Here is a 13,585-nt window from a genome sequence, read left to right as displayed (position 1 = left end):
CTAGTGAATTGTTTGTATCCGTTTCATGTTGGCATTTGTAGTTTGTATTTTGAATCGTTAAGTGCTGTTTATACAGTATAATCAATGCTTTCCCAACTTGTTTGGTTGCCCTCCATGACTAAATATTTGTGGAACAAGATGTTTACTGTAACTATCTTTAAAATCGATAAGGCAGCATACTTTTACTTCATCTTTTGCCAGATAGTGAATGCCAGGTGGTATGGGGGTCAGAAATCCAGCATTAAAAAAAAGAAAAAGAAAGAAAAAAAGAGTAAGTGAAAAGCAGGAAAATACAGAAAAGCACAGAAGTATGATGGAGAGTATGAGAGAGATTTGGCTATTATAGTTTGTTAATATATAAAGCAGCTAATACTTTTACATGAACTTTAGAAGGTATAATATAGTTTTAACTGCTGATCACTTAAGTCAGACAGGCTTTTGGCCACATGTACGTGACTTCCCTTTTGGAATTAGCTTTACAGTTAATTTAAAACTCCTTTAGAGAGCCATTAAAAGATGCACATGGGGATTGACATTTATGGAAAACAGTAGCCAATTCTAGTGACAGAACATAGACTACCAACTAATTGACATCAATTTCACACTTAACAGAATTGCAGACTTTTCCTCCAGGCTTTCAGTGTCCCTGACTAGGAGGTTAATGATTGAAATCTATGACTTAGGGCTTCCATTTTAGACCACATGCTTAATTCCTGTTCGCAATCCAGAATTTTCTATATCAGTTTTGGTCTGCTCAACTGACAACCACCCCTTCCTCCAGTCCTAATATAAGAGCCCCAAACCAATCGGCCTGATCGACAACGTTTTTCTTTCGAAGCGCACTTTTCCTGAAAGCAGACTGTGCGTGCAACTGAATTGGACGCACATGCTCACAACCTTGGAGCCTGAAAGACACTGTGGTAAGGCAAATGAGCTCTAACCTGCTGGGTTGGGTTATTCCCTGTCTAATCTAGGGCATCAAGAGACATTCCTAGCTGTCCGGAGGCTAATATACCCTACGGTGTGTCACAAAAGGAAGTGCGCGAAATATGACCTCAGGAATCTGTTATTCTTCACATATACCAAGCACTAGAAAAGATGTTTTTTTCACTATGTGAAAAGCAAGTCTCCTGTTGCTGACAAACCTATGTGAAAATCTGTACTTGTAATAATTTCTGGCAGGGATATAAATTACCAAGAATGGAGTTCTAAAATTTTGTGTTGATGGGAGTAACATTACTATTTGGGGAAGTGAAAAGAAGAGATTATTTGCTGTTACAACTGACTTATGGAAAAAACTTTAAAAAATAAAGCTATTTTAATGGCACTGATTCAAATCCATGTTTGTATTTATGTAAACAATAGTCTTTTCCTCTTGACTTTGCTCCTAAGTGCAAGGATACAGTAGCATGTTTTCATTTGTAGCCTTCCTGTTCCCTTCAGTACCTCCAGTATGTATATTACTATACTAAATGAAGTAATAGATCATCTAACAAAGATCACTATGTGCAATACTGTATTTAGTGTTTCTATTTCAAGTTTTTTAGAATGTTAATTTATATGAAAATAAAAGGAATAATAATGAAATAACTGCCTTCTCTCTTCACTGTCAGGCTAAGCTGTAGTTTGCTAGCAACGGTTTGCTCCCTAAGCATCGCATCCCATTCAGGCTCCTGTGATCAAGGAAAAAGCTTTGTGAAGGGATCGGTGGAAACGGGGCTTCTCTTCCCTTGCCTTTTGGAAGCATAGTGACAGTAATGCCCAGTTCTGTGGATATATTACCTTTTCCCCAGGTGGTGGTAGTGAGGAGCTTCAGAGTCCTATACCCAATCAGACTACGTACCACTCACTTCTCTGGCTTGTGCATGCCTTCCGGAGTGCATTTGGCTCAGGTTTGTAACCTGTTCCTACCAACACTGCCCATGTAACAGTCTCCAGAAATTGCCATTAGGGCGAAAACATGCATTACAAGTATTATCTGCATATTATAATGTCTTTTTATATATATATATGTTTTATATCATTAAAGTGTTGTTCAGCAACCTGGTAGGGCTGTCACATGCATACATACCACCCTTTTCACTGGATCTGCAGCGTGGATGCTAAAAGTTATTTGCAAACCTCTCTCTGAAGAACAGTGTCAAAGGCTGACAGCAGCTGGTGGTACCATGTTATGATCTTAAGATACAAGCTGCTACACAGATTTTTCTCCTTCGTTTTGCTCAGGCCCAAGCGGTTTGGGTGAACGTGCCTCTCTTTTATACAGCTTCTCGCCAGCCTGTTTTCAAACTTCCATACAAAGTGAAGTAGCCCACTATGTGCAGCACTAAAGTTGACCCACAGCACTCCCAGAGTGGATTCCCAGCATATAAGTTTCACCACTGCTCTTTTTTTTTTTCAGTGGCACACTCAGCTTTTTACAGAATTCTGGACTAATGTTCTTCTGTTTGTTTGTTTCGGTGTGTTTTAAAGAGGTCGAACACCCCAGTGGTCCCCTCTCCCCCCATTTACTGCGACATCAAGCATACTACACTTTGAGTTGGCTGTAGTCCTACAAGGGTTCTCACGGTCAAAATTCTGAGCCTTTGTTGATCACCAACACCACATCTCACTCACCGTTACCTAAACAAATGCAGCAGCTAAATAAGGACTTTCATACCTGAGCAGCAGATGTGACTTACTGAGAATAACAGCCTGTTTTTGTTATGAGGAGCTAAGAAGATTCATGCTGTTTTGCTTGCAAATTAAAGCCTTTCAGAAGCATGGTACTTTGTCACGTCATGACACAGTAGTGGTTAGCTTTTTTTGTAGCACCTTTCATCACCCCAAAGCACTTCCAAAACTTAGTTAAGTATTAACCAACAGCGGCAGCGGGAATACAGTTAGTGACATCTTCCATAGACTGACGTTTTTTCTTGCCCAATTTTTCAGTGATCAGCTTAAAAAGTTGGAAGCAGTTATTAATTTTATTGAGAGAAGATATAGCAAGTCTTTGCATTGCCATTATTTTGTTGCATACTCCAGGTTAATAAGCAAAGCCGAGTTTGTTCCAAGTCCATTATATCATTTACTTAAGTTATACCAATTTTAAACTGCTAGGGACAGAATAAGTGAAAACTGATGGAGTTGAGTTTTTCTGAAGATAGTTTGAACAGGTCAGCAAAGGAGGGAGGCAGAAAACCATGTCCCACACCATTCAGGTCTGCCACCCATCTATCAAATGGGATTCACGTTACAGAACAGGTTTTCCAAGCCATTCTCTTGCTTACGACAGACCCATCTGTACATCTGCTGTACCTGACATTCATCCAACCTACTTGTAAAGGCATCCAGTGGTAAGTCCATTGCCTCAAAAAGATGGTGTCTTTCTGAAGACAAAGGGTCCCCATTGAGAGAGCGCTGTTTTCTCTTTTATTCCCAGCTGCAGCTCAAATTTAAGCTCCTAGAAACTTCATTTGTCACTCACCCCAAATTGGGGCCCTGCCAATGTGGCAGTTCCATGGTGGCTTAAAATTTAATTTTCTGTCCCCGTCCTTCCCCTCTCCCACAATACCACTCTAAGAAATACTGGATCTATCTGACCTAAAGCTGTTTTCATCTACCCCGAGAGATGTGCCTCGCTCTTGGATTGCTTCTACAAGGGCGAGTATTTTGGATTACAGCGTATGCCTCTGGTATGGTGGTTCAGCCGTCGGGCAGCAAGAGGCTGGGAGAGCTGGAGTCTAGGCTGTACCACAAACAGGAGAGGTTCAGGTGGGTGGGTGGGTGCTGGGCAATGAAGCTACCTGCAAAGCAGGGAAGTGGCTAAGGGACAGGTGGAAATGAGAGAGGGGCGTTGGAGGAGATGGCTGCCTGAGCTCCTTTTGAGCCGGTTGACAGAGGCACTTGCGAGTTTTGAGCAGAGGGCCCTGACCACGCTTAGGTGGCTAAAGCACAGTAAAAGAGTAATTCTCAAAACCAACAGCTACTAAAAAAAAAAAAAAACCAACCAAAAATTGTTGAACTGTGAGATTTGGGCAAGAGATGGGGAAGGGAAGAGAGCAAAGGGTTCCTGCAGGTGTCAGTTATAGTCCCATAAAGGACATAGCCCTCCCTTGCTAGTCGTGGTCTAGGTGCTCCTGCTTCTTTCAAAACCCGTGACAGGCATCTCTTCTGGTCACATGGAGGCTCATTCCTCAGCGTGAGAACTCCTTTTGCTCACGGGAGTTTTCCTTCAAGATTATTTTGCAACTATCTTTTCTCTGGGTTGGAAAGAAAAAAAAGAAAAAAACCCAAAACACTACCCTACCTTTGGAGAGACATACAGTGTACTCAGTCAAGAGCTGACAGCAACCACTAAAGCTCACCTGTATCTTAAGACATACTTCTTTTTTTTTTTTTTTTCCCCTATGAGTAGTTTGGTGCCTGTTACATAAGGATCTAGCTATATTTCAAGCAAAACCACTTAGGTCAGGGTAATAGTTACTTCTCTTACCGCAAATGATGCCAGCAGTTTAGCCAGTGGTGGAGCTTTGGTTGTCTTCTTGTCAGTTAACCAAAAAAACAGAATTTGTGCATGCAGAATCAACTCCAGAATCTAGGATTAGTCAATTTATTTTTCCCTCTTGCCTTGCAGGTACTTTTGAGGGGGGGTGGGGGACAAGGGAAGAAGTAGGTAGGTTTTCCCAAGCTGTCAGGGTGAGCCATCATTTACCTGTATCTGGTAGGGTCAAAAGGAAGCCGGAGAATATACTGATTAGAGAGCAGTTGGACACAAGGTGTTGAAGCAAAGCCCGTACACCTGGATGCCATATAACCCTAAAGTAGCTTTATTATTTAATCTATAATTTAATAGTAGACCTATAAAATAATTACATTATACTTAAAGCATTTCTTCATTTTTTGTTTTCATTTATAAAACAAGAATTAAATACAGTTTTAACCATTACAAGCTCAACTGAGTTTTTACATAAACACAGCTCCTAGAAGGAGCTTTAAGCTGCAGCATATTCATATTGCAAACTGGTGAAAAACCCAGGCAGGGCATAGCTTAAAGATAAAGATTCTTGCACGTTTTTCTTAACTGAAGTTACTAGGGTGCTTTTCTCTCTCCAGTCCAAAACGCCCGACTTTCGGTTCATTTCTTTCAAGTGGAGACTGAGATCCCTGGAGTCTTAGTAGACTACAGTCATTGCCACCTCCCCCCGCCCCCCCGCCACCCACACCGCCACCCTCAAGCCTGGTCTGAATGGTGCCCATTCGGTGGCTGGCACGACGCTGGCAGCGCAGCAGGGACAGCCTCTAAAGCAATCCCTGCGCGAGGAGTCTCCCTGTGCACTTCTGACACGCTGAAAGATCACAGCAGAAAAGCCATGGCCGTTCACGTAACAGGGCTAACAGACCCGACCAACCTCATCCTGCCTGTGCCAATCCCCGTAAACCGCTTGGTGAGCTCTGGTGGAGCTCAGTCCTGAAAGCCTCTTAGAGCAGCCTGTCTCACATAATAGAGACCTGTGGCACTGAACCCCTGGCTGGTGAGAGTGCTAAACACATTAACCCCTTGAAGTGGCTGCATGTGAAGTGGCTGGCGGGAAAGGGCTCCCACAGCAATCTGGTTTCACTAGATGCAGATGCTGAACTGTGAGACATGCATCAGGGAGTCGGCGTGTCATTTTTAATTTGTGAGCTTCAGACAATTGAGCACGCACGGGCTTTGGTTTGGGGGAAGGGGCTGGTTTGTTTTGAGACATGGGATTTTAATGCAGCTGGGACTAATACAGATCAGGACTGTAACAAACGGGATATACAGGACGTGCTAAACTCCATCAACTGAATAACAACATAGTATGATTTAAAATGAACTGCAAGTGTTCACCAACACTGATTATGTAGGACTCAAAAACTGAGTGGACCACCAGTACTGTAGCAATTACAACTTGCTCCCTCCCTGCTCCTACAGCTGTGACCCATTCCAGCGGCACTGTCTGATGGGTTTGTCCTTTAACACTAACATTAAAATGGTTTCCAATCATGGGAGAGACACCACTCCCAAAACCTGATGACACTGATGCAGCTTTTGTATTCAGTCCAGCAACGACCAGATTTTGTCCTTTGTGCGACAGTGCTTTTATACCTTAAGGGAAACATCGTTCCCTTAAATTTTCTCAGCTCTTCTCCCACCGCCCTCCCACCTTCCCCGATCTGAGCAGGCATAAATATAAGGTCATAAATGGATGTTGTCCTTTTTGGAGTAAGAAACACACACATATCTAACACACAAAAACCTACCGAAAGCCTAGTTAAACCATGTCCATTTTAAGCCAGGCAGCTGACCTAGCAACCGAGTCTCTTACTCAACATATTTTAATCTCTGGCATATTCTGCCACAAGAAAAATATACATGGCTAGGTCTATAATACTTTAAACAGCTGTTTACTATAGCTAGGTTACAAAATAAACACTGCTGCAGAGACCACGTGTTCGATACACTCTAACCACAACAGCATCAGAACCCACCCTCAGTCTGCTCTGTGGTCACAGTGGCTGACCCAGCGCCTCACCCTCTCCCCCTCGCTTCTTATCTGCCGTTCAGACAAGAAGCCCGGAACCGTTTGTCATTGCACAATTAAAGTTGTCTTAAGGAGATGAGCCTCATCGGAGAGTCTCACTTGCTTTTCGCACGTTACTCTTCATCACTCTCCCTCATCTGCGTCCCCCAGTCCTGGGCAGCACCCCAGCACTTCCAAGCGGGAGCAGCAAGCTCCAGGCCAAAGCACGGGGAAGGCGTTCTCTTCTTGTGGAGGGGACTGGAGTGTAGGGCAGAGGGCTTTACTCCACACAGTGGAAACATTTAACGCTGGATTCAGCCAACTAGTCACTTAGATGATCAATCCCAACTTCTGGGAGCCTGCTCCACTCCAGAAGAATCAACCACCAGATAATATTGGAAATACAAGCAAACTTTATGGTGAAGTGCCTAACGCAGCCCATTAAAAAGCAGTATTCCAGTAGGCAAGCGACAAGCAGCCTTTCCTTGCTGGAGAGATGCCTCCTGAAAGAAAACAAAACACAAAAAAAAGGAAAAGAAGAAACAAACCAACAAAATGGACAGTCTGCTCAGTGGGAGAGGAGAGGCAGCAGTAAATCTGATGGGAGCAACACCAAGCAGTAGCTACACGCCTGCTCTCACAGTTTGCCTGAGTTGTTAAGATTCACAGACATGCACCGGCATTGCTTGACCTTCTGAATTTTCTTGAGTCGGAAAGGTGGGTCCAGCTCAGGGCACTCCAGCTGCACGGTCGAAGAGGTGACCTTGTGTGGCTTGCAGAAAGCACAGGACTGGAAGGACTCCTCCTCCTTTTTCACGTGCCGCGGTATGTAGAAGGAGTTGCACTGCCCATAGCAAAAGCGGTTGATGATGGTGCGGCTTATGCAGCCCTCCTCACTGACAGTCTGCCGCAGGGGCTGCGTCTTGCACCAGTCGCTCTTGAGGTACTTCCTTTCGGTGACCACGAGGGCCTCCTGGCTGGAGGCCAGCACCTCCTTATTCAGCTGCTGCCTCCGCTCCGAGTGGTTGCTGCTGCTGTCTTTGTAAGGGGAGGGAATGGCGCCTGCAGGACGGTTTTTCCTGGTGTCTGTTACTTGAACCAGCGCTGCCATCAGAAAAACGGACAAGGCAAATTTCCAAATCATCCTGTAACGGCAACACAAGTAGCTGTTAGGAGAGACACATTTTCAAACCACAGAATTGTAATGGAGTTGAACTTTAGGCATGCTTTTAGAAGAAGCGGAGATCTTACCGCCTTCGTAATTCCACCACTTTTCCTAGGAGATTAGCTCTACTCTAGGGTGATTATTTATCATGAAGAGGCCAGGCCCTCCCGCCCAAGCTCTCCAACTACTCTTTTTTCTCCATAGGGACACTGCTGCTTTGATCGCTGAAGCAGTGATTTTACAGAAGCTTCAGCCAGAAAGGTTTCCTCCTTCTCTGTGAAATCCTGGGCCAAACAGCTGGGCAAACTCCTGGCTAGTGAAGCCTCAGGACACTCCTGCCAATACTGTGACAGCTGATTTGGGGATGGCGGGGCAAGGGGAAGGGAATACCAGGTTACACAAGATGAACTCCCATCTTCCTCTCCAGCCCCCGAGTCCCTGCCCAGCCTCGTTCCACACAGAAGTAGCGAGAGGTGTCCAAAAGCGTATTTTTATTATTTTAAATTGCTTCTAAAGTTTCTTGGGGCTTTTATGGCACTTACAGGCTTGCATTTGTTGCCTTTGTGGGAGGCCGAAAACTTGATGGATTTATTCTTGCAGCAAGAGGAAATGCTTAAACACAACTTTGAGGACTTCATTACTGCAACGCCTCTTAGGCAAATGGTTTGAAAAGGTTTGTAAACAGGAGAGAATTCAATATTTATTTTAGATGTTAAGGAACAGGGTAGAGCATAAGCCAGTTGCTAAGTGAAAATAGTCAGCCAGTTGGCAAAATTTTTTTTTTTCCTATGGTTTTCTATTAGGATTTCTCGTTCTGTGGAGCATCTCTTACCAACTCTTGGATTTTCATCAACCACTTGTCCAATTCATTTTAGTAATGCGTCTCGATGTGCTTCCAGGATATCAGAATAGACATACTAAATTTCCTCATAAAGTCAATGCTCACCAGTGAACTGCCACAACTCATTTGACAGTTCATTTCACATCGTTCTCCCTGGAAAGGGAGAACAGAGGGTCTCTAGGGCGCCAGAAGTGAGTGCAGCCCAGAAGCTTCCCATTCGGAGGCAAGGACGCTTGAAGTCTTTCTGAAAGTCCTCTGCTCACCTTTGTTCTTAATGGACTGTATTTTTACAATAGCGTACAGATGAAAGACTCATCCCTCTCTTCCCAGTAAAGCTTCAGATCCTTCCAAGTAATGATTTTTTTTTCCTTTAGAGTAATGCCAAGACAAAAAAATGCCATCACACCAGTAAATATAGATATGTCTAAGACTATAGACACTTGAGATGTTGCATAGGTACTCCTAACATGAAAACATGCCATTTTCCAAACAAAGACAGCAACAGATCAAAAAAGTGTTTGTGGCAAAGGTGCAAGAGAAGATGACAACAGCAATAACAAATACTTCTCACCTAACAAAGCAGACCTAACGTATTTAACCCCTATGGAGATAAAGAGAAGGAACTACTGTAGCACACTAGATGAGATAACATCCTTTTAGGTGATTTTCTAAGTTTACAAGATCTTGGTGTCAGACTTTGACTAAATTTCTAAGCAGAGAAGTTTGAAGTGCTGAAGGAAAGAAAAGTGCTAATCCTATAGCTGTGAACGGAGGATGTTCTGATGCAGTTACATTTCACCAGATTGTGTGCTAGAAACAGAACCACCTTTAAATGGAAACCAGTATTTCTAAACCCCAAATAAACTCATTCATCTGCAACCATGCCAGCTGCCCTCTGACACCCATTGTAGCCATGGGTACTTTAAACCAGTGGCCTATTTTCACACTGCTTAGCATTCAGCACACAAGTTCAGAAGTTTTGTCCAGAGTCTTTAAATGAAGCAAGACTAGACTTGGCTTTGCTCGCAGGTATTGTCGCCAAGACCATTGGATGTCAATCTACACAGCCAGGCCAAAACCTAATCAGGTAATTAGTTTCAGTTGAATATAGTGTTCCACGCTTCCTTTCAAACAGTTCTCATGTTATTCTGCACTGATGGCTGCTTTTCAGTAGTAGATAAACCAACTGATCCCCACTGCTTTGTGTTTTATATAGAAAAGGGGAGGAACAACCCCAGGAGTTACAAGCCTACGTCTTCTAGAAAAAGACAGAGGTGAGCTCTCCACAAGATGCCTTATGCCAACACTCCTCAGGCGTACTCTTCCACTCTTCTCTTGAAACGCAAGCCCACAAAGCAATTGTGATAACTCTACTGTCCTTCAGGGAGGGAGTTTGGCCCTTTTCAGCAGGGATATTGCCTCTCCAGTCTCATTTCTCTGATCCTGGCGGGGAAAAGGATGGTACAGGTCCAGAGGCACATCAGAAGGTGAGATGCACTCTTTTCCCCATCCCTTCCTCTCTTCTTTGGGAAACCCTGTCTTACCACACCCGCCCCTTCTCATCACAAAATGCAAGTTGAAACTGTTTCCCTTTCGTGTCAAGGATGGGGTCAAGTAGAAATCCTATGTAGGAATTCAGGAAAGTTGAGAGAGAGCTAACAACTCAAGGTCTACAATATAGAGAAATATTATAGTAGCTTTCTAATTACTGAAATAGTTTTATGTAGGCATGGAGAGCCGTTCAAGAGAGTAAGTAGGATTTATTCAGTAAGTCTATGTTTATAACTAGTAAAGCATTATTAATCAAAGCCACTATTGTAAGGTTATAAACCAAACACTGCAGTACATGTTAGCAAGTACTTCTACAGACAGGTAGGCACGCACCACCTATTTCTGTCGTTGATCCTTATCAAACCTGTACCTTAAAATGTTTACATAATAGAATAATAATCTGTTTTACACTAGCAGGTCAAATGTGCATCCTGTCAGATCGTGGAATTTCTAATCACAGGGTTGCCCCTTACTAGCCTGCAAATCACCCCTTTCTAAGCCCTGGCACACAAACCCCCTATTCAAGCAAGTAAGGGTGCAAACAAGGTCACTTGGTGCCAAGGACTACATATATTTTTCGGTGCTCACATGCAAAGAGAAGAGAAACCTCAGTATTCTCAGAGAAACAGAACATTTTTGTAAACTCAGCCTGAACGCAAAGCGACATGGTGAATGCTGTCTGTCTTCAGACAGAAGAGGATGAGAAGAAACACAAAGCGTACTGGAGAAGAATCTGGCTTCTGGCACGAACAGGGCAGTTCTGTCCTACTTACATGTCACAGAATTGAACAGCATGTGGCTGAGACCAGGCAAGCGAGAACTGCCTCAAGAGACCAACACCTCTAAAACTTGCATGAATGCCAGCCTGGGCCCACCGTTGCTGCTGCACTGGGGGGCTCTCCATGGCAGAGCCAGTGGAAGCTCCCATGTGACAGTTTTCGGCTTCTTCAAGTGTCGCTGCCAGCTGCTGCCCGTTCCCCCCACCCCTTTTTTCCAGTGTGTGAGCTGGTGCAGAAAACAACTTAACCTTAGACTAGACACCAACCAAGGCCTAGCTGCACTTACATTTCACATGCTACGTTTTTATCTCTTTGAGATAAAGAAATCAGCATCAAGTATGAGTTCATAAACTCACCAAATCCATCATGCTGGAGCTGGGCTATCAGGTACCCCGGAGTGTAAAAAATCCTTGGCCAAGGAGGCAAGAATGTCAAGATCCAGCTCCGTAATCCAGAGAGGTCAGGGCACTCAGCTAGGAGGGGAAGACCCAGGATCACTGTGTCTGCCCTTAGCTTTATTTCTTGTTTGTATCCAATTACCGTGTAACATAAAATATCTACGAAGGCAGGCTCCCTCTTGCATACCGACCTTCTGGCCCTATAACTCACACATTCTTGAAAGCAACCCAGCTTCGGAGCAGGACAGGCAGCAGTGTAACCCCCAAAATAGCCTATAGTTCTGTGGTTAGGGCACTTCTGTGGGGAGTATTGGATTTGACTTCAGAATTCAAGTGCATCATTTTTGGAGAAGTCCCCCAGTGCAGAAGTAGGTGCTATGGTCTGAAAGACAGGGCAGGAGGTAATGGCAGCGCCCATCTGTGCTAAGTGACTGCTCCACCATTTCCTCTGGTTTTCAAAGGCGTGACTACAGTTTCTAAGCTCAGGATGCAGTTTCTGACTAGCAGTTCCAGTTTTGTAGATCAGCCTACTTCAGGCTTGCAGGTGGATAGAAAGAGAGAGGGATGTAACTGGAAGATCGCTGTGATATTTTCTGTTAGCTGCTCAGGAAATCAGCAGGTGTGAGACCCATTTGTTTGTTTTAGCATGCAACACCTACAAAGGACGGCATTATCAGCATTCCTGGAAGCACCCAACTCTCTGATACAGATATGTCACACAATCATCTCCTCTCCACCAGGCCTTCCTGGAAGGGGTTCAGAAAAAAAGCCACAGTCAATGGTTAAAAAAAATAATCTGCAAAACCTGTCTTACCATGGAACTTGAGAGCCTACCCATTTAGCTTAGTCACAGAATGGATTCAGCCTGTAAATACATGTGGAAGATTTAGTACTATAAACCTGTCCTACACCCACCAAAAGCACCGTGAGCACCAATGACTGGGAAGATGATAAACAAATTCAGAGATACTTTAGTTTCTGAAAATTTTGGATTTAATTAACAGCTGAAGAGTTTGCCTTGGAAATTGGTTTCTCTTCAACTACCAGCAAAGGGCAGAAATTACAGGCTAGATTAAATCAGGTATGGTTCTGTGGCACGGTACATACACGGTCACATCTGACCACCTGCATCACTCTTTTGCAGTCTCCATCCTGCAAACTTCAGAGACATGAGAGCTCTCCTTTGCGATCAGCTATTCAGCTGATTGTGGGAATCTCTGTTACCAAAAAATTTTCTACTCCCCGCTTACTTTCGTATTAGACCTAGTCAAAAAAGAATCTGTATAAACCAGCTGTATGTACGTTAATGTAAGAACACGGTGTACAAAGCCAGTTCTCAGCATTTAAGATGGGACACAAGAAGTGTTCCTTGAAGACAAGCCAGGCAGTAACTTTTCAAAGAACTAAAACTTGGCTTTAGCAACAGAAGCGGGAAGCCAGGAAATATCAGATTCTCTACCAGGAAGCCAAAAATGCTATTTATTTAATTTATTAATGGTTAGGCATGATTCTAATGGTACAATGTTCAAATAAAGACTATACAAATCAGGCATCTTTGGGCAAGGGAGGCATTTGGTGCTAACTTTGCCCTTTTAAGTATCCTTTGGAAACTATTGCTGCTGTTTCTCAACAACATCAGCAATAGCCGAACATTGTACTGTATCTTTCTTTTTGCAGAGCCATGGGCCTCAGTAAATCATTCCATCATTAATAGATTCTCATGATTAAATTGCCAAGACTGAGGCCAGCCACAACAACAAAACATGTAGGAGGCAGGAGGGGACCAAACTTTAAAAAACCCTCAGAAAACCCAGTACTGCAGCTCAAATGTGTTATTCAGATATTCAGATACAAAATCACTGCATTTCAGCAGTATAGTTACCATGTACTAGGAATACTAAGTATCACTTTTTAAAATCACTGCGTGCAACACCAAAGGGAATAATTGTTTAAAAAACAATTAATGCCATTACAAGCAGAAGTTTTTCCATTCCTGCCCTCTAAGAACCTTCTACAGTGATTCGAGAGAAAGCTATTTGTTGCATCACAGCCCTAGCAGTAGGTGGTAGAGGGAGAAAACATTTCATTCAGACTTAATAAACTCCTTGTACCCTCACTGGCTGGCTTGGATGGAGATCCTTCCTCCTCTCCATCCTTCCCTCTCCCTCCCACCAAGGAGATCCATCCTTCTCTCTCCCTCGCACCAACACCTCTCCCCCAGAGAGGCCCAAGCATGCCCACGGGGAACACCACGAAGCTGTGAAGGAAATGGGAAAGGGCTGCCTGCAGGCTGGATGCCGCAGGAACCGTGCTGTCCTGTCCAG

General features: G+C 43.8%; 1 protein-coding gene across 1 annotated transcript; it reads right to left on the bottom strand.

Annotated features, from left to right (window-relative positions):
* Positions 1 to 7,164: 7,164 nt before the first annotated feature.
* GREM2 (gremlin 2, DAN family BMP antagonist) lies at positions 7,165 to 7,671 on the bottom strand. The gene has a single exon (XM_009329154.1). It carries the CDS (start codon positions 7,669 to 7,671, stop codon positions 7,165 to 7,167), a length of 507 nt encoding a protein of 168 aa, XP_009327429.1.
* Between the last annotated feature and the right edge of the window lie 5,914 nt (positions 7,672 to 13,585).

This window comes from Pygoscelis adeliae, unplaced genomic scaffold (genome assembly GCF_000699105.1).
Source record: "Pygoscelis adeliae isolate BGI_AS28 unplaced genomic scaffold, ASM69910v1 Scaffold77, whole genome shotgun sequence".
In the NCBI taxonomy this organism is placed as follows: Eukaryota; Metazoa; Chordata; class Aves; order Sphenisciformes; family Spheniscidae; genus Pygoscelis; species Pygoscelis adeliae.
The sequence above is the reverse complement of the archived record's forward strand: the minus strand, read 5'-3'. Positions and strand labels throughout refer to the sequence as shown.

Excerpts from the sequence above, each read along its gene's own strand:
- GREM2 (XM_009329154.1), bottom strand. The coding sequence starts at position 7,671 with ATGATTTGGAAATTTGCCTTGTCCGTTTTTCTGATGGCAGCGCTGGTT.